Here is a 27,742-nt window from a genome sequence, read left to right as displayed (position 1 = left end):
CCCACCCTTCCCCTCTTCCTATTTATCCAGTCATGCCTTCCTAGGAGGGAGGGGTGTGGACAAGAGAAAGAGCTATAAAGGTCATGAAGCAAAGAAGCAGGGCAGCTGTTCCCTCCCTAGGAGACGATCATGTTAGGGCACCCGAAAGTCAGGACACGCAGCTGTTAGGGAGCACAGTAGAAATAGACTCGTCTGTAGCTGGGGTCTTTCTGTCTATAGTGAGGAGAGTGTACATTATGAGGTGAGAGGGTGTTAACTGAAGCTGCGTAGAGCTGTGAGGACAATGAGCATCTCTAGAGAATGCACACACCCAGCCCACAAGCCAGACATCATAGGCACCAGGATTTGGTTCAGGAAATGTCTCTTACTGAGAGTGAGAAACAATATATTTGGGTGCCCATCACATGCTGCTCTACCCCCAGGCCTTAGTAACAACTCTGAACTGTGTTCTTGCACCCAGGATTCATGTGGCAGAAAATTTCCCTGTGGCTGCTCCAGCTTTCCTTGGTTAATATACTTCCCTCTCAGCTAGTATCCATTACAAATCCCTTAACAGGCCTTCTGTTGAATCTGGTTGAGTGAACATCACCCTTGCCTGGGAAGGCTCTGACAGACATCTGGCCAGCCCCACACTGGTTTCCCTTGGGTCAAACGTCTATGTGTTTTCCAGTGCACTGTGCCCAGAAGGTGGGGCTATCGATTTTTCGATAGGTGGTATTTTTCTACCTACATGCATCCCGTCTAACTGCAACCAGATTGTGTGCCTGGCTGAGACAAACAACTGATTTGTCTAATTGTTCCCAACAGTCTTTCTTCTGTCTTACTGGCATGGTGATCTGAGGAGACACAGAGAGAGTCAGAAACACAGAGAGGCAAAGAGAGACAGAGATAGAGGCAGAAGGACACACAGAAAGAACAGATTCCAAGGAGGTCCAGGCTCCAGAAAGGAGGAAGGGAACAGGTGAGGTCACTTACAGCCACCAGTAGGAGCCACACTCACTCTGCCCACTTCATGCTCAAGCCCAAATGAAAGAGATGCTCGGGAAAGACCATTCATTCCACAATAGAGGTGACAAGAGAAGAGAGAAAAAGGATAATTCTAAATAAATAATGTCATCTACCTTTATTATTCATACTGTGACTGATAAAATGCAGGGAGGGGGTGAAGCAGGTGAGAGAATCATTCTTCACAGAATATGCTCACCCTTTTCCTCCCCATCCAAACAAACCAAAGCCCACCTCGATGGCTCTGTCTTACTACATATCTTGTGAGCTAAGGAGGAGGAAAACCAACATGTAGGCCCAGATTTAGACCAGTTCCTTTTCTCTAAGTGAACCACAAGGAATAATATTTTTTAATTGACGAATAAAGGAAAAAATGAAAATGTTTTGTTTGGGAGGAGGGTTATTCTCTAAAGTAAAGTAGGCTCTCTGTGCAGGCTACTCCTTGGAATGTAAGTGTGGGAGGAAGCACTCTGATTTCTGCAGGATTCCCATGAAGCTGCTGCAGTCCTTGGATGCACCTGTAACCATTAGCTTGGTCATTAAACAGCATCCCAGCTGTCAGTTGGTGTGTTTCTAGACTCATTAGGGAAGAGCACTCAATCCCACACAAGATGCCTGGAGGCTGGTGTACAAACCCAACAAGACTCTCTCACCTGCTCCATAGATCCTGCTTTCTATCCAACAAAGCTTTCCAAATCTGTTTATAGGCTTTGAAAATTGATACGTAACTAAAATGTTTCTCACAAAAGCAATCCTACTTTGAATGTTTCATGTGAGCAAAAACTAGGAATGGGGGCTGAGGATGTAGCCCAGGGGATAAAAGAGTTTGCCTTGTGCTAGCAGCATGAGAGCCTGAGTTTGAATCCCTGGAACACACATATAAACTGGATATCAAGCTCAAGTGTCCAAGCTTCCAGAGAAGCTTGCAGCAGAAATCAAAGAAGAAGGCAGTGACTGACACTGATATATGCACAGTGACATGTGAACTCCTGCATTCAAACATGTAACGCACATGGATGTGTTTGCCTATGTGTGCTACTGCCTTGAGAGTGTACGCTTAAATGGGCAACACACACACACTGAAAACCTTGAAAAACCAAAATTGTAAAGTACACTAAGCCTACAAGAAGTTTTTAATGACTGTTTGTATGAATAACCTAAGAAACTAAAAATTATTTTAAAAATACACACACATTTACTTGATATACTTTCTCTCTCTCTCTCTCTCTCTCTCTCTCTCTCTCTCTCTCTCTCTCTCTCTCTCTCACACACACACACACACACACACACACACACACACACACACAAATACACACTGTGATTTTGCCTACCACAGAAATTAACTCAACATAACCAGGTAGCACCTGTCTATTAGGAAAGGAATCAAACAGGGCAGAAGTCAAATCTCAGAAATATAATCCTGATACATAATAATTTAGAGATGGTATATAGCTGGGCATGGCTGGTTATGCCTGTAATCTAAGCTTAGAGGAGACTGAGACAGGAGGATTCTGAGTTTAAGGGTATCCTGTGTTATACAAGAAACCACATTTAAAAAGCCAAGGGCTAGGGATGCCACTCCATGGAAGAGCACTTGTCTAGCCTGTGAAAAGCATTGAATTCAATCCCAAGTATTGGCCCCCTCTGGAAAAAAAAAAAAAAAACATGATATAAAACTATGCAAGATGCTGGAGAAATGGCTAACTCAGTAAAGGCATGCAAGCATAAGGGCCTGAGTCCTACACTCCAGTACCCACCCAAAGGCCAGGCAATGTAGCATGCACCTGTAAGCCCAGCGCTGAGGACTGTAGAGATGAACAGTTTCCCTGAGCTCACTGGCCAGCCAACCTAGCTTAAGTGCTGAGCTCCAGAATCCATGAGAGACTCTATTAAAACATAAAGTAAAGAGCAACTGAAGAAGACACATAGCATCAATCCCTGACCTCCACACGCATGTACATATGTACTCGTATGCAGGAGTGTATTCCCAAAAACATGTGCAACTCACACAAGTGAGAGGTGCTGATCCTTATCTTAAGGTGGGGACCTCCTTACAGCCAGGCAGTCATCTGCAACTTAAGGGGAATCCTACCTCAAGGAAAAACTCTGAGAAGACAAGTGTGCCTCGTGATTCCCATGAGAAGTATCTCCTGAGCCACATCACCAGAGTCCAATCTGTTCTGAACCCAAACTGCCTTCAACTCTATCAGGTGCTGCTACTAATTTTCCCCTTCAGAGGGTAAGCCAAGGAAAGTCTTTGGATTCTGTCAAAGATATCCAACGCCAGAAGAGTCACCATCCGTGCTGGTTTGAATAGGTATGGACCCCATAAACTCATGTGGTTGATGCTTGCTTGACCCATAGGGTGCGGCCTTGTTGGAATAGGTGTAGCCTTGTTGAAGGAGGCACCTTGGAGGCAGGCTTTGAGGTCTCACATATCCTCAAGTCTTGCTAGTGAGATACTGTCCCCTTCTGCTGCCTGTGGATCAAGATGTAGAAATTCTAGCTCTCTCTCCAGCACCATGTCTGCCTGGACGCAGCCATGGTGATGACAGACTAAATGTCTGAACTGTAAGCCATCCCCATCAAAATGTATCCTTTTCTAAGTGTTGCCATGGTTATGGTGCTTCTTCACAGCAATAAAAACCAAACTACGGCAGCATCTCTATTTAAATATAGGTTTTCTCTTCCCAAAATGATGCTATCCTGTTTCCCTGTTGCAAACTGTAAATTCACTTGTGTTATTTTTCCCCTAGGGAGAATTTCTTTTTAAGTCACAGTTTAATTCTAGAACATTCTGGAGCCATACTAAGTATTGATTTTTCTTTTCAGTACCTTAAAATTAGGCTCAACATCCAGAAATAGCTTTGAATGTGAGCATTATTATGAAAGTTTGGGCCTGTGGAACGAAAAGTTGTCTCTGGCACTGGAGACTGTCTGTGGAGGAATTTAAACTACATAATCCTTCCCTCTAGACGGCTTTGCCCCGTCACTGTTTATGCACTGCTGGATAAGCTTCTGGGAAACGTTGACAATTCACCCATGTCTACCCTCTCCCACCTATCTTTCACTCTGTGTGGTGATCTGGAGACAGAGAACATTCCTGTTCACATACCTTCCTGGACAAAGATGGGATCAAACCCATCTTGTGTAAGTCTGACACGCCCTCTGCTTCTCCATCAAGGGTAAGATGGCACAAGCAAATACAAAACACCTCATCCTCTATCAAACCTGAATCTCTGCGATTGACTTGACCAAGCCTTGTTTACTTACACACGTCAGTCTATACACATAAAACATTTCACTGTCGCCCCCATTAAAGCAGCTTCTCCGAGGCATCATGAAGGGGAAGGTGGTTTTTCTGTATCCACATTGCATTACAGGTGGGAATTACAATATTGTATGCAGGTGGACAAACAGCTTTAGGAATCTGATTGTGCATGAAGTTTTTCCATTATCCCCTCTTTAAAACAGCCTGTTCTCATATTTTAGTCCTGAGTGCTTATTCATCTGTGGCTGTTGCGGGTAGTGGTTTTTTATCAGCCTCTTGGAAAGCTGGCTGGTCCAAATTCCATTGCCATGGAGTGCCCAGGGAATCATTGTGGAGCCAAACACAGACGTACGTACTTCCACATTCACTGATGGCAGTCTCCATTTATGGCAGGATTCAACTGCATCCCTGGACATCTCTTTGTCCATGTTCACACTTGGCTCATTTGGAAATCTGTCCTAAAAGGCCCTCATCCCATCTGTCAGTAGCTGTCCATCTTTGTGCAGTGTACATTCCAGGACACTAGGTCTCCCCTGAGCTGCTTTTCTTTCTGTCCCTTCTGAATTAAGGGCATGATATCTCTCAGGGGCAAACATACCAGCATCCCAACATGCTGACAGGTTCTACATTGCAATCCACCTCTTATACAAGAATCGGACTATAATTCTTCTCATCTAAATCAGCTATCTCAGTGTCTGCCTTTACCTAGTTATCCCTGAGCTTCTTCCCTCCCTTAGGAGAGGATAGTCAGGCCGAGGTGGATGCTTCCATGCTGGGAGGCGCCTTCCATGCCATCACTGACCCTCTCAGCTATACCATGGACAGACTTCATGAGCATTCTGTAGGTAGTCATGAGCATTAGGGCCTCCACTCAGTGCTCTTGCACACCTTCTTGTCTGGCACAAGAATACTAGTCTGTGCTAAATGCTACCTGTCTCCCAGTGGTCAGATCTGGGCTGTATCCTCTAGTGGTCTGTACAAACATTTTCTCTTGTCTCTGTCTCTGTCTCTCTCTCTCTCTCTCTTCTCCCTCTCATGTGTGTGTGTGTGTGTTTGTGTATGTGTGTGTGTGTGTGTGTATGTCTGTGTGTGTATGTGTGTGTACACTTGTGTGTCCTCTCTCTCTCCATCAACTCAACATCCGAAAACACCCAGACATCCCTGGTTGCCTCTTTGTTGTACCAATCAATCTACAATCATGGGATGTCTTCACTCCAGATACATGGACTTGTCTTTTCTAGAGGAGAGGCAATTGCTACTTATCAGCACACCCTGGCATGCGTTCATGTTCTGTCACATTTTCTGACATGTATGAACACAAGCCTGATACAGCCAGATACATATTCAACCACCATGCCACCTAAAGTTTAAAGATATCTCACATGCCCAAAAAAATCCAAGTCGAAGTCTCAAGTCCTGGGCTACACAATGTGATTATCAGACCATGGGGGAAATGCAAGAGCTTAGAAAACAAAAACATGCTGTGAGAACATACATGTGAGAACATACATGTGAGAACATGCATGCTGCGAGAACTTGCATGCTCTGAGAACTTGCATGCTGTGAGAACGTGCATACTGTGAAAACATACATGCTATAATTTTCTCCTGGCAAGGCTCAGGAAACCCAGGAAGTTAGTCTATCTATCAGGGAAAGGGGATTCAGTCAGCCCACCTCTGGATGTTATGTGGGGGCTGAGCAAAGACTTACTGAGTAAGGTCAAAACAGACCCCAGACTCCTGGGAAAGACCACTCCTGTGGTGCCAGTTTCTGCCAAAAGCAGTCTGATTGACAATGGTGTCTCCTCTGAGACTGCTTGTTAAAAGCAAAGCATTGTATTTAACATTTTTTAAATTGGGCTCTTTCTTCCAGTTTACCAGTACTGTATGTTTATGGTACCCTTGTTTCTCCCTTTCCTTCCCACTCCCTGTCTCAGTGCATCAGAATAGAAATCCTCAGTTCTCTTAAGAGTCTGACTTATCTGTGTTTATAGACCTTTGGGAAGTTAATCTATAAAACATGACATATGACTCTTCTGGAATTTAAGGCATCTGCTTCCTTGAATATAACAAAATAAACTTTTAGAAGATGATATTGGAATACAAGCAGCCCACTTAAAAAGCTGAGCCCCTACCCGTGAGAAACAACTGGAATTAGCAGTGAGAACTCCAGTGTCAGTGCTAGGGAGATGGCTCAGTCAGTAAACTCTTGCCACACAAGCCTGAGAAGACCTGGTCCTCTGGGCCAATGCAGAAGCCAGGAATGTCAATACAGGTCTGTAGTCACAGCCCTGGATCAGGGGGTGGTGGGAAAAGACAGGAGGAACCCTGAATCACAATAGGCAGCCAACCTAGCCAAGTTAGCAAGCCCTGGCCTTAAAACCCAAAGTATGGAGCAATACAGAAGAACATTCTCCATCTTGTGTATGTCTGATGTGAATACTCACTTCCCTCAAGGTCGTTTTATAGTGGACTTTGCCAAACAACTCTGAATGAGTCACACGTTCCTGGGTATATGCTACTCTAAATATCTCGGCAGAGTCCCTTTAGAACATCACCTTTCAAATGTCCAACCATTTTAAGATTTTTCTCTGAGTTAAAAATACTACTAAACCAAGGGGCTAGAGAGATGGCTCGGTAGTTAAGAGCATTGGATGCTCTCCCAGAAGCCCTGAGTTCAATTCCCAGCAACCACATGATGGCTCATAAACGTCTATAATGTGATCTGATGCCTTGTTCCAGCATACAGCTGCACCTGCAATTAGAGAACTCATACACAAAATAAAGCTTTAAAACAATGGTACTAAACCATGTGTAGGGAATACTGGTTTACATACTGCATTCTCTTTAATACATCGCCAAGACAGGCCCTAGATAAAGACTGGCTCTCACTCTCACCTTCCCCAAGACTCCAGAGCAGTGGATTTCTCTATCCTCTTTGGAGCTGGTGTGGTGTTTTAGAACCTCTTATTTGGCAATTATCCTTGTAAATAACTTTTTTTTATTTCTAATGAGACACAGTTCACACACCACAGGGTTTGCTTTCCCTTTTCTCTGTTCTTTATCATAGTCACAAGACTGTGCAGCACCATGGCCTAGTGATTCCAGATCACCTTCTATCACTTTAAAAGAACCCTCTGACCTTTAAGCAGGCATTCTGCCTAGCCCCTAGCAACCCCTCATCTACTTTCTGTCTTTATGGATTTGCCTATTATGTATATTTCATATACATGGAATGATACAGAATGTGGTCTGGATTCTTCTGTGTCTGGATTCTTTCACTCGGTACGATTCGAGTTCTATCATTATCTGTACCCCATTCTATTCTATGGAAATACCTTACCTGTTTAGGCATTCATCATCTGATGAACATTGTCTCTCATTAGATACTGGGCTGTGATGAGAGAATGTGTTTCTTAAATCTCTGTGAGAATGTGTTTCTTAAATCCTACTAGGAGTTGAAATTGCTAGCTAGATACTTACTTTGTTAGCTTTTTTGAGAAATCCAAGTCATATCTTAATACAAAGCTCAGCTCTGTGACCATGATCCCTTATTTCAACAATACCAGAAGGTTTTCTGTAAAGACCCAGGGCTAATATTCACTATTTTCCCAGTTGACCCTCAACCTGACATCATTAACATTGAAAGAAACTCAGCTTATTTTATAGAGTTTTGCAAAGTGCTTCCTGATTTTCTGCTAGCTCCAAACTTGATAGAGATGTCTAAGAACCACCACGGTATGGAGACTGGGTTGGAAGGGCATTGACCATGAGTGGGCAGTTACAGGGAGAGAACTTCTCCTGGGAAGCTTTTAGGTTTTCTGTCCTGTACCCAATTATCAGTCATCAGATTCCAAATCTAGATGTGTTTAGTAGCTTAAGAAACTGGGGTTCAGACTAGGGAGATGCTAGGTGGGTAAAGCGCGTCTTACATCAGCAAAAGGACCTGAGTGTGAATTTCCATCATCCATGGGAAAGTTGGGCATAGTGGGGTCAACTGTAATACCATCACTGAGAAGTGGAGAGAGACAGAACCCAGAGGCTTGATAACCAGCCAGCCAGGATGAATCTGTGAGCTCCAGGCTCAGAGAGACAGACCCTATTTCAAAACATACAATAGAAGCTAATCAAGAAAAATACCCATTGTCTACCTCTGACCACAATATGTACATACATGGGTAAGTGAACCCTAACACATATGAATATGCATACAAAATCTACAATACACACATTTACACAATCTCTCTCTCTTTCTCTCTCTCTCTCTCTCTCTCTCTCTCTCTCTCTCTCTCTCTCTCTCTCTCTCTCTCTCTCTCTCTCTCTCTCTCTCCACACACACAAAGAGAATATTGAGACCTGGGTTGGCTGATAGTCCATCAGCCTTCAACAACTTACCCACTATTCTACACTCTGTGACATTTTTTAAAGGTCTTATTTTAAATAGGTATCAAAACATTTTTATAACAACTTTGGTTTTCTTCTTGGCAATTAAACCTAAAATATTGACTGAGCTTAAGCACAAGTTTGTCAGCCTATACTTTAGCTGCTACTCACAAAAATTAAATTCAAGGCTGATGAATATGGTGGAGATCCAACTTACCACTAGAATCAGTTACCATAGAATACCCAGTGGAGGGTGTTCCACTGCCCAGTGGCTGAGAAGGCTGACAGGCATACCAAAGCAGAATATGAGAAGTTATGTGTACACGGTAGACAGGGATGGTGGGCTATACTACTGAAATTCTGGGAAACTCCAGCAAAACACTGCTTCTTCCCCGGAGAGATCACCTCACCAACAACTTGATGGCTTCCTGTCCAGTCTTTCACCGGAAGAGTACTATTCTTGGCACAGTCACACAGTCAGCCATACTGAGTCCACTCACACACCACTGCCACATCCTCCTTACCTTCGTGTTCTGACCAGTGCTGTCACTTCTCTTCTTCCTATGAGCTTATTTAGCTAAGAAAACAGGATTAGACATGCTCCATTATTGCTGTTTGTAAGATACCAATTTTGACCCAACTAACCATAACAAATTATGTTAACACACTTCCTTTTTCAGCCATATCGATGTATCTGTGTGTGTGTGTGTGTGTGTGTGTGTGTGTGTGTATGTGTGTGTGTGTGTGGTGTGTGTGTGTCTAGCAGTCTACCTATCTGTGTATCTGTCAATCTGGTAACCTATGTATTTATGTACGTGTATGTATATATCTATTTTAACTATCATATAACATATTTGTTTTCCTTATATTTTTACAAGCAATTGATTCTCCTCCCCAGACCTTCCCCCTCTGTGTCCTTCAAACCCTAGTAATGTCCTTTCTGCTTTTATGTTATACCTTTCTATTGCCCACTAACCTCAACCCCTCTTTCCAATGGAGAAAACAACATGAGCTCTTTTACTGACCTCATGTTTCACTAGTCCTAGTAGCTTGCCCCAAAGTCATGGCAACATGCTTGGGGAGGCACACAAGACAAAGCACGTCCTAGTGGCTTGGTCTCCTCTGTCTATCTGAAGTCAGAATTATCTGCTTCTCTTTCACTGACTAGTTGATTTGTTTGGATCTGGTCTCTCCTAGGAAGCTGAGAATGAGGGTAATGATGGGTTCTACTGTCCTGGGCTGTCCACTGCTCTAACCTCCCTCTGTTCAGTCCCACACTGAGTTTCCTCCTGACAGAGTGGGGTGTAAGGAAGCAGACAGGTCCCTCATACCTCTACTCCTTTCCCCATGTAGTCTTCCTTTCACCCTTTTCCCTCATGTGCTATTTCTGTATCCTTCCCAGGCCTGTAAAATTACTTGTTTTCAGGACTTTCCAACTCGACCTCTAGCTCTCAATATAATGTTAGCAATAGTAAAAATAGCTACATTCCCCTTTCTGCCTTTCAGATATGACTAATGTTTCAGTCTGTCCTAAGCCTTTTTTTGATCCAGTTCCATCTTTTTCAGGGTTTCAGACGAGCACACCATCACTGAGGTCATGTGGTAGTCTACAAGCTTTCACTAGCCCCGCAGTACATTGAAAATGCATACAAGAGGCAAGGGACTTTAAAAAAAATCATCTAATTTTCCAGAAGACAACTAATGCAAGGGTTTAGTTTAATTCTTGAAGATAGAGACAATATGGAGAGAGAGAAAGAGGGGTGGGGGGAAGGGAGAAAATTTCATTTGAATAATAAGTCATCAGTAACTAAGAGTACCATATCCCATCTTCTTCCCAGTGACCATCAAGCCATCTTTTCTTGACTTCTCTTCTAGCTAGGAATTTTCTTCCTCTATTAAGAGGAACATAAAGTTTCAAAAATCCCCTTCTTATCACTTTCAAACCTCAAAGCTAATAACAATAAGCACTTCCCTTTGTTCATTATTAAAATCAGGATGAGGGTACCAAGGTACACTTGGGAGATATTCCCACAGAAGGAAACCTCCCCCAGACCTCAAAGGGCATGAAGGAGGATGGTGATTACAGCTTCCTTTTGCAACTAACAAGGAACTGTCTTGTCTGACAAGGATATGATTCCAGTGGTTTCCATACCATTCCCTAAGGTCCTGCTTTGCTTTCGTTACCATCCCAATAAAGCCACACCAAGCTAGGGCTCTGAGCCGGCCACCAGCCACAGAATATCTCAAAACATGAAGTATAGACAAACAAATCTGCCACTGAATTGTCTATTGTAATAAAGCAAGTGTCAGTCACCAGAGGGTCACAACAGAAAGTGGGAGGTGGGGGCCAGCAGCAGAGCATCAAATCTGTGGCAGATTTCAACTTCGGTGTTAGACAGCAGCAAAACTCTCTCTGGGTTATTTGCAGTATTCCTGCTAGCAACAGAGAGTCCTTTTCCACCTCATGCCTGGCACACTTCTTGATCAGTTATGGTGAAGGCGATCCATCAACTTGGACTAAAGCAGGAAGCTGCTGGAAGGAGAGGGTGAGCCTAGTTCTCGCCTCTGAATGGTCTGTGCCTCGCTCCAGCACATTCTGCGAGGATTCTGCCAGCAGACACTCTGTAATACCTAAACCACAAATCATCACATTCCCTGCCCTTCCAGCCAGGGCTTGTGTCCTTGCACTTCTCACACAGGGAGATACCAACCAGGCTGGCCCCAGATACAATAGTCCTTTACAAATCCAGTCAAGTCTTCCTTGCCATCTGCTAGGTAGACTGAAAACTAGGTAGACCTTTCAGCATAAAAATAGCTACCACAGTGGAACCTCAGAGTGTAATACCGAACAAATCAGGCTGTTCACGAGGAATGGATCTTGGCAGCTTAACTAAAGAAAACATTTTATCAATACAAACATGTCAGACATGCAGCTGTACCTAAAATTAGAGGGAACACGTCTCCCAGAAGAAGAAATCCTGCAGAAACAGAATCTCACGCAAGTCACTCCAGATTTATTTCCAAAGTCCTGGAAAAATGTCTTTCCTCCGAATAAGGAAACCATGCTAAAAATCTGCTGTCTGGTTGTTTTAGGAACCAAAGAAGGTGTTTTAATGACTCTTGAATTTTATCTACTGTGACACATTACAACCATCTAAACCAAAGAAAATGTTTCCAAACTGTGAGTCTGTAACACAGAAAAATGGCTGTCTGAAAAGGTACTCACCCTGAAAGGGTACCGTGCCTTGCTCCTGCCCATATCTTAAAGAGAAAGAGCCTTCTGTGGACTGCTCTCCAGAGATCACCTTCGGGGCTGGGAAGTACTTGGGCTTGAGCACGTATTCTTGGGTCTGGCCATGCCGAATCATCACATTTTGGGAAGACAGGGGTGCCACTCTGGGAAGAAACAAAGAGAGTGTAAGAAAATAAACATGGGATTTTTAATGTCAACATAAGGAGAAGACAAAAAAAAATTAAACTTCAGAACCACACACGACTCGTTTGTCTCACCATATGAGGCACACAAGGAAAGAACCACTGGTTTACAGGTAGAAACATCCAGCATGAAGGGGACTCATCTGTTGAGTCAAAATGCATGGTAAGAAATGGTTATCACATGTGGGTTTCATCAAAGACTTCAGAGCATAGCTATCTTAGGCTTCATGCAAAACATGAAGCATCCATTTCTCAGGAAAAGACAAAGACCCAAACATGACTTAGGTGTTCATACAAACAAACAAGAACAAAGCAAGGAATCAATTATGAGCAATGAGAGCCAGTGTGTGACAGCAGGACTTTCCAAACTACCTAATTCTAGTGGGTAGCACATCTGGATCTTGGAGCCTTCATTTCACATTCTATATTAGAGGATCTCTACCTCACAAGGCCAAGACGGGGGGAAAAAGCTCATTAAAAAATCTTAACACATAAGGCAAAGGGGAAAAAATAAAATAAGCTGGTCATGGTGGTCCATGCTTTAATACCAACATTTGGGAAACAGAATCTAGGACATCTGGAGTTTGAGGGAAGCCTGGGCTGTGTGGTAAGATGCTGATTTAATGTACATACAAATGATAACACGGACTCATTTTATTTACTTATGTAGCATATAGTATATGTATGTGTACATGTGGATGTGTGTGCTTATGTAGTATATAGCATATGTATGTATCCATGTGTGGGTTTATGTAGTGTACAATATATGTATATATCTGTGTACATGTGTGTGTTTATGTAGTACACAGTATATGTATATATCTGTGTACATGTGTGTGTTTATGTAGCATATAGTATATATGTATTTATCCTTGTGTGCTTATGTAGTGTACAGTATATGCATGTAACTGTGTGTGCATTTATATAGTATACCGTATATGTGTGTGTGTATGTATGTATGCATGTATGCCAGAAGTAGAAAGCCAATGTCTTCTTCAGTCTATTTGTACCTAACTGACCCTGAAACTCATCAATTCAGCAAGGCTGGCTACTGAACACTCCAGGATCCAGCGGTCTCTACCTTCTAGGTGCTGGGATTACTGGCCGATGCTGCCACATTTGCCTCTTCCATAGCCACTGAGAATCAAATTACACACCATATGTTTGCATGGCAAGTTTGTAGCTAAAAGAAGCATCTCTCCAGTGCCCCACTCATTTTAGAACATGAGAAATTACAAGTGAAATTATTAGATTACTGCATACCACCACCAATGGCAAACAGCCTTTGAAATGGTACCTGATTGCCAGTGTGTTCTGACTCAAAAGATGGGCCCCTAAAGGGACTATACAAATAGTAAAAGAAATAACATATAGTACAAAAAGACAAGTCATCGTGTCCGAGCACCACCATTAGATGCCTTCATCAAAAATAGTCAAGGAATTTCAAATAAGTTTACTCAAATTTATTCCTGTCGAATAGTGAAGTAAAACAAAGTGCTCTGAGGAGATTATGGACCAGAAGTGCCTGAACTGAGGCTGCTGATACCTTGGCACTCATCACTAAAAACCCTGTGGCCTCAAAATGTCTAAAACTCCCATCTTGGGTCTGGATCTTCCCAGTTGTGGTACCACATGGGGCACTTCCTTAGACACCAGACTAACGACTGTAGTACTAAAAGCCTAAAGGTTAACACTGCAAACTCTTCTATTTTGATGACATAAGTGCTCTTTTGAACTTTAAGTATGCTTGCTGGGGTGGAAAACAGCTGGACAAATGTGGTGGTCAACTCATTTATATCAGCCCCCTCCCCATCTTGAAAGTGACCCTCTTTCTTTCTAAGCCATTCTGCTGCTCTGCACAGAAACACAGAACTAGCTCCTGTTTGGAACAAAAGGACCCAGCATTCCAGGAAACCTAGTTGGCCACTATTCACTCCTGCCCTGGTCATCTCCAGAAAGATAAGTCTTAGAGGGTCTGCCTTCCAGGTGAACAATACTTTCCTCTAAACTGGAAAAGCAATTGTGGCAAGAGATGTGCGGCAGGTGTATGTACATGGGTTTCTTCCCCTCCACATAACAGTTAAAAATCAAAGGAAAGAGAGAAGAATGTACTAGAACTTGAAGACAACTCTCATACATTCCCAACTTAAGACAGTCCAGATTTTGGTGCTAGTAGGCCCAGTCACATCACACTTCAAATCTGCAACTAGGTATACCAGTTGTCCCATTCCTCTATCTTGTCTGCCTCCAACTGCTTTCAACATGTAGATTCTGCAGTCAGTAACTGTCACATGAACTCATCACAGCCCCATCAAGAAAATAGGGAGAATAAGAGCAGACACTGTCTGGGTCAAGCAGGGGAAACTGCCCCATCACTCAGTCCACAGACACTTCTGAGTGATAACAGCTGCTCTTGCTATCTCAGGATCTGAGTCCAACTTTTCCTCCAGCAGATTCACTGGCAGTTCCACTGCAGCCCCTCTTGGCCTTCCTAATACACATCCCCTGTCATGATTCTGCTTTTCCTTTGTTTCACCCAACCACCTCAGATAAAAGGAAAAAAATTAGTTGGTTTTTAATTATTTAAATTTATTCTTCTCCCATTTCCAGGATTATAGGAAGCTTAGCCATGAGGAAGGAACATCAGGTTTAATCACATCATTGTAAATGCAATTTTCAAGAAACAAGGTACAAATTTTTGAAGAAAAAATTTAAAAGAATCGAAATCAGAAATTCTGGTTCAAAATAAAAGCAGGCACACCCACTGATCTCCTTCCATCTATTCTCTTTCACAATTATAGGTAAGGGAGAAATTATGAATTTTAAAATGCAGCCACATTGGCAGCTTCAAATATTTGACACTCTGAAACCCCCAACTCCAGTATTCATCCATTAGAGGATCGCTGTGTTCTATCCATTCCACAAGACAATGCCTTAATCTTGTACACCCATCCAAACAAAAAGAATTGGCATTCCTGGAGCCCTTGGGAACCTCTGTTCCAGCTTCCATTCCAGTTCATCCATTCCTTTCCATTAACACCTGTCCCATTCAGCTATAATATTTTCTATTACCTACTAATAAACATTAAGATGCATTAAAACATATTTGTAAGATAGTCAAGGTATAGTAGAAATACTGACCATTACTTCTTCCTCAACAAAATACAGGCAAAACTGATGACACAAGCAAGAGCTATCACCCTTGTAAAGGATATCCTAACCTTTTCCCCTCTCTGATGTAGCTTTTAAGAAGTCCTGGGCTATTTCATTGGTGACAGTTCGTGGAACATAACCTGAGGCATAAGGACATTCATTGGTCAGGGATCCCTGTGGGACTTCAGGCACAGAGGAAGAAAATATGAAGGAGAAGAGAAGAGAAGCCATTCAAATTGGTATCAGGAGCATTGACCTTCAAGAGGCACAGAGAGAAGGAAGAAAATAAACGCCTCACAAGGCTCAGTGCAGAGTGGTCATCCACAGACAAGTATTACAAATAAGCAATTTCAAAACACTACAAAACTATTAGAGGCTCCAATGTTGCACCACCAATTCAGGTGATATAAAAGTCCAGAATTGGCTATAGGAAGATGGACAACTCTGAAAGATGGAGAATGAAAGCAGAGGTCCCCATCTTTCCCAATGGAGGCCCATGAGATGGCATTGATGAGCATGACTTTGACAGAAGACACTGATAGAAGAACATCAAATCAAGGCTGAAGTGTGCCATTTGTATCCATAGAGACAGGAAGCCAATACATACAAAACAGCAGCTTTGGGGGGGGACAAGGGTGAGGTGAGCAAAATCTTCACCCACTGTAAAAGTCTTAGCAGTTAGGTGACATTAGCAGTAAACCCATAGAGAAGAGACCACATGAAGGCAACTACCAACAAGAGGCAGGGACCAAAGCAAAAGAGGTTCCTGAAAGCTTGAATCTGTAAAGATGTTACCTGAAAGAGTATCCCTAAAGAGAGAAGTATGCACAAAGAGGTATGCTGAACTAAAGCTACTAGGAGGAGGGGCAGGTCTGTGGAAAAGAAGTCTACTTTGGTCTCACAGACAGATACATACGGTAGATGTCTATAAGGCAGTTTAGAAAAGTCTCCAAGTGATGTTCCAGGGAGTAAGCATCCTCAAAAAGCAAAACTGTTAAAAAAGAAAAAATTAAAAAGGTAACCAGAGAGAGAATGAGCCAAGAAAGGTTCTGAGGCCACACCTGATGAGCTAAGCTTAGTTCTCAGGTGAAGAGAGAGAAAACCAACTTCTGCAGGTTGTCCTTTGATCTCCACACCCACGTGGTGGCATTCACGTGCACACATATACTACAATAAATATCAAAAGAATTTTTATTATTTGATTTAAAGTCATGGAATCAAACAGTCCTAGAATATCTATAGGCATATTTAATTGTGTAGATATCCTATGAGAATATGGATTTATATTAAAATTAATCTTTTTTTGGTTTGTTTGAGATAGGGTCTCTCTACATAGCTCTGGCTGGCCTGGAACTCACAGAGATCCATCAATCTCTGTCTCCCAAGTGCTGAGATTAATATCATAGCCCATACAGGTTACATACAACCAATAATCTTTCTTAAATGTCATGTCATTAAGTAGAAAGTTTTGGCAGCTTACTTTGTAAACCCAAATTATTTCACAATTAAGGTTGTTTTCTTTTTTCTCTCTTTTTTTAACTGAAATTTTGTTTCCAGGCAATACATTTGGATCACATTCTTTTCCTGCCCAGAATCTCCCTACCTGCCTACCTACCCAATGTCATCTTCATTCTCTCTCAGAAAAAAAATCAAAAATCAAAGTCAGAACAACAAATAATATTAAAATAAATACCCAAAACAAAACAGTGGTAAAAAAGAAAAACATATAGTCTGCTTTGTGTTGTCCAGCTACTTCTGGATAAAAAACCTTTCTTGAGAGTGTGGTTGTGTGGTTGACATGCCCAGCGACATTCCATGGAGAAAACTGATTTTTCCTTTTCCCACTGGCATCAGTAGCTTCTTGTTTAGAGGTGGGACTTTGTGTCAACTTCTCTCTTCAGTGCTTGGATTTCCTCTGGCCTCATCCCATATCCCAGCAGCACTATGTTGACTGCAGTAGCATATGCCCATCTAGTCCAGCAGATAGGAGGAGTGAGCAGAAAGACTATAAGTTCAGGGTCATCCTCTGTGATATAATGAGTTCAAGGACAACCTTCACTATGTGAGACCCAGTCACAGTGTTGAGGAGGGCGAATCACATTTGGTTGGCAATCTAACTTTTCTGCTCTCTGGCATACAATTTAGGATGGTGGACATCTTCGTGTACTCTGAAAGAGTACAAGACTCACATTTAAGAAAACAGCTCCTTCTATAGGGTCCATGACCTATCTAGTTTCACATTCTTCTACCCCATACCTGCTGAATTTACAAGAATGTTAAAAAACACAGCTTTTGCAGTGCTGGGATTCAAACCCAGGGCCTCATGCATGGTATTCATGCACTCTACCAACTGAGCCACATCTCCATTCTCTTGGTTTTGTAGTAAACTTGAGAATGATTGTTTATGGAACTCAGAATAAATCAATTCATTTAAATGATGATAGATAGATAGACAGATAGATAGATAGATAGACAGACAGACAGACAGACAGACAGACAGATAGAGTAGAGATAGAGATGGGTAGATGGGTGGATGGATGGATAGGTCAATGGACAGATAGATAGGACATATAGAGAACAGATAAAGGATCAGAAGAGACTAAAAACCAAGCAGTATAGGTTTAAAAATGTTGAGCAGGTGAAGGTTTCAAAAAGAAAGGAAGAAAGGACTATTTACAAATTGTTGCAAAGAAGCGGATGACACAGAATTAGCAAAGGCCCTTGGGTTTGGTAGCAGGTCACTGGCCACACAGACAGTATGGCAGCAGTACCAGAACTGGGTCAGAATGGAGGGAATGCCAGTAGGAAAGAAAAGGAGCAGAAGGGAGAAGGAGACTGGGGGTGGGGGATAGCCGGCTGCTCAGAGATCTGCATCTATGGAAACCTCTGTGTCTTTGTAAACATGGGGCAAACAATTGCATAGAACTGCTCTCTTCAGAAGAAAGGATTAGTCACACACTGTTTACACTGCTGCCTTCCTAGTGGCAATTTTTGGTGCAGGGATTAAGTAAACTTTTCCGTATTTCTAACTAAATCCATTATTTGACTGGTGACAGGGTGGGAGGATCTGGCAAAAGATGCAGTTTCCACTTCAGACAAGGAGTCTGGGCCTCACACAAGGGAACCCCCAGCCAGCCATAAAATGTTTCCCACAAAAGGTCCCCGTGATGCTGTCTGACCCTTTCACTTACGGAGAGCATCGTGGAATTTCTAAGCAGCTGGGAGTAAAGACCAAAAAAGGATAGTGATGGAGGGCGAAGGTACAGGAATTCAGTTCAGGTCCCTCAGGCCGGTGTCTGACTACAGAATTCAAGTCATCATGGGGGCCCTGCCGCCTACAGGTTTCCAGCAAGTGTGAGTGATTGCTACTTCTGGAGAAGATACTAGAACAAAGAGAAAATGTCAGCAATGGTCTGAGGGACCAGCTTTCCCCGAGAGTACTCACAGGAGTGTCAGGGGCAGTGCGAACCACTGAGGGGGTGCCCCTGACTAGAGACACAAGGAAAGTGAGAAAAGATCCACAGTCTGTGACCTCGTTCATGCAGAATCACCTACTGGACCCAAACAGGAAAGAAGCCAGAGGCTGTCACTGATGTGAAGGACAGTATTAAACATGCTGGTTGTCCCAGATACACCAGAACTGACGCCATCCGGAAAAAACAGACATCAAAAACATCATGAAATAACATGAACCAAAGAAACACAGAGAAAGCCAGAGGCTACTGACTACACCAACAACATAAATGCAGGAATGATTCAGCAAAAATTCTTATGGGAGACTTCAGTTCAGTGAAAGAGACAAATTAGAAAATAAAAACCTGCCCCCGCCTCCTAGGTGCTAGAATCAAAAGTGTGCACCACCTGCCTGGGTCTGCTGCTATTGGTAGTGGTAGTGGTGAGGATGGTGGTGCTGGTGCTGGTGGTACTGGTGCTGGTGCTAGTGGTGATGCTGGTGGTGGTGGTACTGATGATGGTGGTGGTGGTGTTGGTGGTGCTGGTGGTGGTGCTGATGGTGCTGGTGGTAGTGGTGGTGCTGCTGATGGTGGTGGTAGTGGTGGTGGTGATGGTGGTGGTGGTGGTGGTGATGGTGGTGGTGGTGGTGGTGATGGTGGTGGTGGTGGTGATAGTGGTGATGCTGATGATGGTGGTGCTGATGGTGGTGGTGGTGGTGGTGATGGTGGTGGTGGTGGTGATAGTGGTGATGCTGATGATGGTGGTGCTGATGGTGGTGGTAGTGGTGGTGCTGATGGTGGTGGTGGTGGTGGTGGTGATAGTGGTGGTGCTGGTGCTGGTGGTGGTGCTGATAGTGGTGGTGGTGCTGATGGTGGTGGTGATAGTGATGGTGGTGATGATGGTGGTGGTAGTGGTGGTGCTGATGGTGGTGGTGGTGGTGGTGATGGTGGTGGTGGTGGTGATGGTGGTGGTGGTGCTGGTGGTAGTGGTGGTACTGATGGTGGTGGTGGTGGTGGTGGTGCTAATGGTAGTGGTGGTGCTGCTGCTGATGGTGGTGGTGGTGGAGGTGGTGCTGATGGTGGTGGTGGTGCTGATGGTGCTGGTGGCAGTAGTGGTGCTGGTGGTGGTGGTGGTGCTGATGGTGCTGGTGGTAGTGGTGGTGGTGCTGATGGTGGTGGTGGTGGTGGTGGTATTGGTGCTGGTGGTAGTGGTGGTGCTGCTGATGGTGGTGGTGGTGGAGGTGGTGCTGATGGTGATGGTGTAGGTGGTACTGATGGTGGTGGTGGTGCTGATGGTGCTGGTAGCAGTAGTGGTGCTGGTGGTGGTGGTGGTGCTGATGGTGCTGGTGGTAGTGGTGGTGGTGCTGATGGTGGTGGTGGTGGTGGTATTGGTGCTGGTGGTAGTGGTGGTGCTGCTGATGGTGGTGGTGGTATTGATAGTGGTGGTGGTGGTGCTGGTGGTAGTGGTGGTACTGATGGTGGTGGTGGTGGTGGTGCTGATGGTGGTGGTAGAGGTGGTGCTGATGGTGGTGCTGGAGGTGGTGCTGATGGTGGTGGTGCAGGTGGTGCTGATTGTGGTGCTGGAGGTGGTGCTGATGGTGGTGGTGGAGGTGGTGCTGATGGTGGTGCTGGAGGTGGTGCTGATGGTGGTGGTGCAGGTGGTGCTGATTGTGGTGCTGGAGGTGGTGCTGATGGTGGTGGTGGAGGTGGTGCTGATGGTGGTGGTGCAGGTGGTCCTGATTGTGGTGCTGGAGGTGGTGCTGATGGTGGTGGTGGAGGTGGTGCTGATGGTGGTGGTGGAGGTGGTGCTGATTGTGGTGGTGGAGGTGGTGCTGATGGTGGTGGTGGTGGTGATGGTGCTGGTGGTGGTGCTGGTGCTAGTGGTGGTGGTAATGCTGATGGTGGTGGTGGCTGTGTTATGCCATGGAGAACACAATAGGAAAAGAGTAGGGATGGGTGAAATGCTTCCATGAATAAAGGCACTTGCCACCAGACCTGACTACCTGAGTTTAAGACCCCAGGACACACATGAGAAAAGAATCAATCCTGCAAGGAAATCCTGTAAGATGTCCTCTGCACATACCCCGTGGCACATGCACACATACACATTCATAATAAGTGAATATGTCATTTTTGAAAGACTGCAGGGAGCACAGCCTCTTCTTTGGAAGCTAATCCAGCGACAGCTTGTGTAGCACTTCTTTCTCTGCAATGCTTGAAAAACACAAACGTTCTGAACAATCCAGAATAAAGTCAGAGGCTACCACATAAAGAGAGAAAATAGGACCAAACAAATTAATACCTACAACAGAGTCACCAAAACATTGGTACAAGTGGGGTGACCAGGAAAGGGTTTAAAAGCTGGAGCGTCCATACTCACTGCAGGAGAGCTGATTTCAGACAGACGCTCTTACCAAGGACCAATAGGCTTGATCCGTAAGGGAAAGAGTTCATTCATCAAGACAACATGGCCACCATGCCTGTTGGACCCTGAATGCCAGGACATCAAAATCCAAGTCAGAAAAACCAACTTAAAACAAAATGCCTTGAACAAAGAGAAGCAGTGTAAAAGCTGCAGGTTTCAGACACATGCTTACAGACAGGGGCAGGAAGGAAATGCAGAAGGATAAGACTCCAGCCGCAGTAGCCACTGGACCTAACAGGTCATCATTTACACAACACCGTCTTCACTTAGAGCAGAGAATACTTTGTTTGCCAGCTTATGCAGCACATTGATCAAGACAGGCCATATCCTAAGACATATCTTAAGTTTTGACAAATTTTAAAAAATTTGAATCTTACAGCACATCTTGTTCTAGCCATGATGAAATTAAGCCAGAAATGGAAAGTGAAAAGCCATGTGAAACACCCAAATAATTGGGTACTATGTATTTTGGTATAGTACAATTGTGTTGGACAGTTTTATGTTAACTTGACACACATCTGAGAAAAGAGAACTTCAATTTTTAAAGATTCCTCCCTAAGATCCAGCTGTCCACATTTGCTTAGTGATTAATAGGGAAGGACCCAGACCATTGTGGGTGGTGTTATCCTTAGGCTAGTGGTCCTGGGTTCTATAGGAAGGCAGACTGAGCAAGCCAGCAAGCAGCACTCCTCCATGGCCTCTGCATCAGCCCCTGCCTCCAGGTTCCTAGCCTGCTTGACTTCCTGTCCTGGCTTCCTTCAGTGATAAACTGTAATGTGGAAATGTAAAACACTGAATAAAAGCTTTCATCCTCCACTGAGTTTTAGTCACAGTGTTCAGCACAACAATAACAACCTTAACTAAGACATTGACCAATGAACCAGAGGGGTAAAAGGATCACAATGGGAATTATTCTTAGCTAAAATAAAATACAGCACATTAAAATCATGGAATTCTACAAAATCAGCTATCAAAATATAAACTCATAGTGCTGACTGCATAGGAAAGAAGAAAGGTCTCATCTGACTCTTGTCTGTTGTCACATAACTGGTGAAAGTAAAATCCAAATCAGGCAAAATAACTAACTGAATGAATGAATGAACTAACCAATAACAAAAGAGGAGAAAATAATGGCAGGAAGACAAAAATTATTCTGAAAAATAAAACGAGATGAAGGGCAAACTCTAGCTGTGCTGATACCAAAAAGATTGATGATAGATAGATAGATAGATAGATAGATAGATAGATAGATAGGTAGGTAGATGATAGGTAGATAGATAGATAATAGATAAATAGATGATAGATAGATGATAGATAGATAGATAATAAATAGATGATAGATAGATAGATAGATAGATAGATAGATAGATGATAGATGATAGATAGATGATAGAGGGTAGATGATAGATAGATGATAGATAGATAGATAGATAGATAGATAGATAGATGATAGATAGATAGATAGATAGATAGATAGATAGGTAGATAGATAGATAGATAGATAGATAGGAGGTGTCCTCAATAAAGGCCAGGAGGGCCAAAGGTCTAATGAGTCAGTTGGAAGTCAGACAATTAGTCAAAGATAAAAAACTTAAGCATAAGAAGAATACACTAGGTTTCTTTGTTCTAACACATCTGCATCTATCCATTCATTTGAAAAAATAGTAACTCTTGAAGATTTCCATAATTTATTGTATTTAAATTGGTCAATAAAAGGAAAGTCTCTGTCTTCCTCTGTGACAGTGGATTTTCTTCAGCAACTCATAAGATTTGAGGGTAACAGCAACATTGAAGTTGGTGTGTTCTGAATAACAACACCCTTCATATGTGTGGTGGGTCTTCCCTAGCCAGATGAAGGCCTGCCTGGTTAGAAAAGGACAAACCAATTACAACCTTCCTGAACAGGAGAAAATTCAGCAAATTATCACTGGGTTTTCTCTGTAACATCGGTAGGTTTGGGTCACCACTTGTTTATCATGCGGCCAAAGTTTCCAGTTCTGCTGAGTTCCCAGGTCAACCTACAATCACATATAGACTCACTAGCTTCTGGAATCACTAGCACTTTCCTTAGAACAAATCTGGGTTAATACAGATGCTTGATCACTATGATGGGATTACCACCCAGCACTCCCCTTTGCTCAAATTGTCATTAGTTAGGTGCATTCATGTTGCCTAAAGGATGAGCATCCTAGCTCAGCAACACAACCCACTATCAAACATCCACTGTGAGAATTCCCCTCTACACCACAGGCTACACCACAGGCTATCTGTGGGCTAGGGCTCACTGCTCATACTGGTGTGCCAGGATCAGAAGAAGACCAAACCTCAGTGTACAGCTTCTGGTGAATGTATACTGCTTTCATGACATCTAAACACGAAAAACAATTACAAGTCCAACTATTTCATATTAGAACTGTCTATTCACACACACTACTTACTATTTTGAGGAGCCCTAATAATGACTCCCTCTATAAAAAATAAACATCAGTCAAATAATTAAAGAAGGGAAGCTTCCATTCATAAGAAAACTCAAGCCACAGAAGGATGGTCGTGAAGTGGAGGATCAGGAAGTGAGGGGGAGAAGGGGGGAGGAAGGAGGGAGAATAAAGGAGGGAGAAGAAAAGGGGTGAGAGAAAAGAGGAGGGGTGGCATGGCAATATAATGACAAACACATCATTCGTCACCTAAAGAGGTCCAAGTGGCCACTGTCTATCATAGCAACAGAGACGAGATACAGAGCGTGCTCTGAACAGAATTCATGCCACTTAAGAAATGATCCAACCAAGTCTCAAGCCCAAACCTAACTAAGACTTTGGTCAGCATCATATTTACAGGCAACTCCAGGGACAGATAACATGTTTAAAATCATAAAATTGTTATGTCGATTTGAAACAGTTTTGAGAGATTAAAAGCCAGCTATGAATTTTCCAGCACCTTGTTAGATCTACTGTGGTGGTTTTGGCTCCCAACACTCAGATATTTGAATGCTTAGTCATCAGGTAGTGGGGCTCTTTAATAGGAAGATCTGGTTTCAGTACCATGTGAGCAGCCATGCTCCCTGCGGAATTATAATGAACTGACCCTCTGGCACTGTAAGGAAGCCTCCAATTGGATTAAGTGATTTCCTTTATTAAGAGCTGCCGTGGACACAGTGCCTCGTCACAGTAGAAGGGTGACTCAGACACGTGCCTATCCGATCTTCCATGTTAAGTTCTGTACCTGAACTGAAGTAGAAACTTCACAGGAGGCCAGCTTCCTACCTCTCTGCCCCACCCTTCAGTACTTCTGAAGACACATTGTGAGGCTTGTTCGTCAGCAACTTAAAATATATAAGAATTCTCTTTCTTTTGACTGCTTATGCCTATCCTCAAATCTGAGCCAGGTCTACAGTTTTCAATTATTTCTGATCCTCATTCTAAAGCCCTAGTATGTTTTGTAGCCTGTCCGAGAACTATGTGATAAGACTTCCATCTCTGCAGCTCTGTGACATCTTATATTCTCTGTGATCCTCACATCCTGCATACCTGCCTGGAAAGTCTTCCCAGCCCTGCCCTTCTCCAGTCCCAACCTGCTCCATCCCTGCCCTACTCATTCTCCATCTTTTCCCCAGACTCACTGCTGTAGCCACTGCATCTGTATGAATATGCAGGCACCGCTCCATTGTGTTCCGGGGGGAGGAGGAAGGCCCTCACATGCACTGGTATTTAGGAGGCCAACTCTCTCACACCTCTCCCTCCCTGTAAACTGGAAAAACAAGAGTGGGTAAGAGAAACTGCTCTTTAAAACCACTTCCCTCTTGCTAGCTTTATCTCCCTACATTGAGCACTAGTACAGGCACCCAAAGAGTCAAGGGTGAGTCTCTGTGCTCCAGCACAAAATGCCCGCTTCCAATCACTCAATCAGTACAGAGATCAAGATGGAGGTGGGCCAATGGAGAAAGGCTAAGGAGGCCTCAAAGGCTCTATGAGCCTCAACAACAATTTCTGCCTCTGCTCCTGGATCTGACAGCCTGTGTCATGTCTTCATGTCTAAAGTGGGGACTCTGACAAGCCTGCCAAGGCTCCCCAGTGCATGAAGACCCCCAGTTACACCCTCAGATTGTTTTCTGGGGCAGGGCAAGTTTCACTATGACATACATGGAGACATCTGCTCAGAGTGAGAGCACAGCCCTCCACTTTTATTTCCTAAACTCTAGCTAAATAAAAATAAACAAAGGGGGCAGGGACAGTTCTTCCAATATTTTTAAGATTAAGGTAAGGAAGTCTATTTTCCCCAAACAGCCTTGTTTTTTCTTTTTCTATTACAATTGCTGTGAAAGTAGGCCACCTAGGTAATAAATATTGCAAGCATTGAACCAAATTCAAACATCTGGTCCAACCCTCTTTCGGGGTTTTGTTCAGCTCAGAGAAAATTCCCACTGTTATACAGGCCCTGTAAGATCAAGCCACACTTTTCCTGATGTGAACATATCTGGGAAAAACTAATGTGTATGGCGGGGGCTGTGGAGGGAGACACACTGAAATAATATGTCTAGAGTTAGATGAGACAAAGCTGTGTGAGAAGCAAGATCTAATCAAGGAAATCCCCCATACACACCAGATCGTCCTGGACTGACCAGCATGCTCCTAATTTAAGCACCAGTGTCATTTGTTCATAGGGCCAGGGGAAGGTGGTACCTCCCCAGTGCTCCCTCTCCCTCCCCCTCCCTCTCCACCTCCTTCTCCCACTCCCTCTCTTCATCATCTCCCTCCTTTTCTCCCTCTCCCCCTCCATCTCCCTCTCCCCCTCCCTCTTCCTCCTTCTTTCTCTCCCACCCTCCCTCCCTCCCTCCCCTACCCCCCCACACACAGAGAGCCTCTCTGTGGTACTCCTTACTCTATTTGGTGTTAGAATTCCTAAGAAAATCATCTAAATTTGCTTGTAAAAAAAAAATCACAGAATTAACAAGAAAGAGAGCTTACAATTCATAAGAAAAAGTAAAAGGCACCATAAAGGTCACAACTAAACAATACACATAGCAAAACTAATTAGAAATGTGATGGGGACATAGAAAAATAGGGTAAATGCCTAGAGTACACCATCACAGAACAGGAACCCCATGGCCATGCTGTGTGGAAAGATGCAAGACAAATTCAACATGATTGTTTTGGATCCACTGTGCTAAATTTTTCAAATTCTCAAGATCTGAAGAAAAACTAAATAGCTCCCATGGAGGGATGGCTCAGCAGTTCAAATCCTTGACAAGGCAAGCTTGAGGGGTGGACTTCAGATCCCCAGAAAGCCATGTTTTACTCCAGCTCCAGATGGAGAGCCTGGGGATCTCCAGAGGAAGGTGGCTAGCAAACGTGGCAATATCAGCTGGCTCTGGATTTGAGTGAGAGACCCGGCCTCAATGAACAAGGTGAGTCACTGAGACTGACTCCTGCCATCAACTTCAGACCTCATACACACACATGCCAGCACACATACCTAATCACAAGTATGTGTACATATGCACACCAAATACACCCATACAGAGAAAGAAAGAAAGAAATACTTGAGGAATTCCTGGTAAAAACATGACCTATGACGGTCTGGAAAACTAAATAAAACTTAACTATGTTGTACTATCCACATTCCTTATAGTTTACATTCAATGAAAGCCTAAAATATACAAATACAAACTAAAAACGTTTGTTAGAACACTGCTTGTAATCACCACAAAAAAATAAATCATCACAACATTTTAAAATGATAATTAGCACAAGAGATATTCAATAAATCAGTGCTTGCAACATAAGCTACTATAAAATGATTAAAAGTAATATAAATATTATGGAGGAATTTCTAGGGCTTACTTTACTTGAGAAAATTCAAAACATAGAAACACTTACGTTCCATTTTCTTATTTTTATTACATAACTCAACAAGTCAAACATGATTCCAATACTTTATATGCACAATTTCACATTCCTCACCTTCAGTTACATTTTGTTAATTCTGGCCTAAAAGGGTTGTATTAAAAAATAAAAATAAAACCATAAAAGCTTTAAAAGTGTCTATTACAGCACGTTGATGTCACTTCTATGATGGTTAACCTTGGCTGGCAATCTGATGAGCTTTTATGTTGCCTCTAGACAAATCTGTGAAAGAGCTTGCAGGTTTAACTAAAGAGAGGAGACCCACTTTCAATGGGCAGTACCGTCCCAGAGGTTGGGGTCCTGACTGAATAAAAGGTAGACAGAACAAAACGAACTGGGCACCAACATTCATTTCTTTCTGCTTCCCAACAGCAGATGCTATGTGTCTTAGTCAGGGTTTCTATTCCTGCACAAAGCATCATGACCAAGAAGCAAGTTGGGGAGGAAAGGGTTTATTCAGCTTACATTGTTCACATTGCTGTTCATCACCAAAGGACGTCAGGACTGGAACTCAAGCAGGTCAAGAAGCAGGAACTGATGCAGAGGCCATGGAGTGATGTTACTTACTGGCTTGCTTCCCCTGTCTTTCTCAACTTGCTTTCTTATACAACCCAGGTCTACCAGCCCAGGGATGGCACCACCCACAATGGCTGGGCCCTCTCCTGTTGAACACTAGTTGAGATACAGCTGGATCTCATGGAGGCATTTTCTCAACAGAG

General features: G+C 43.3%; 1 protein-coding gene across 2 annotated transcripts in view; it reads right to left on the bottom strand.

The window, feature by feature from the left end:
- The window catches only part of LTBP1 (latent transforming growth factor beta binding protein 1), a gene marked incomplete at its 5' end in the record, with an annotated part of 370,057 nt that overhangs the window by 212,767 nt on the left and 129,548 nt on the right, over positions 1–27,742 (bottom strand). For both annotated transcript variants that reach the window (XM_080931548.1, XM_080931549.1), the window contains one exon: positions 11,885–12,054. In XM_080931548.1, coding sequence (XP_080787674.1) covers positions 11,885–12,054 — 170 coding nt within the window. The remainder of the gene's footprint in view (positions 1–11,884; positions 12,055–27,742) is intronic.

The sequence above is a fragment of the Micromys minutus genome, assembly GCF_963924665.1.
Source record: "Micromys minutus genome assembly, chromosome: 1".
Classification (NCBI taxonomy): domain Eukaryota; kingdom Metazoa; phylum Chordata; class Mammalia; order Rodentia; family Muridae; genus Micromys; species Micromys minutus.
Note: the sequence above shows the minus strand (reverse complement) of the source record. Positions and strands in the feature narration are given on the sequence as shown.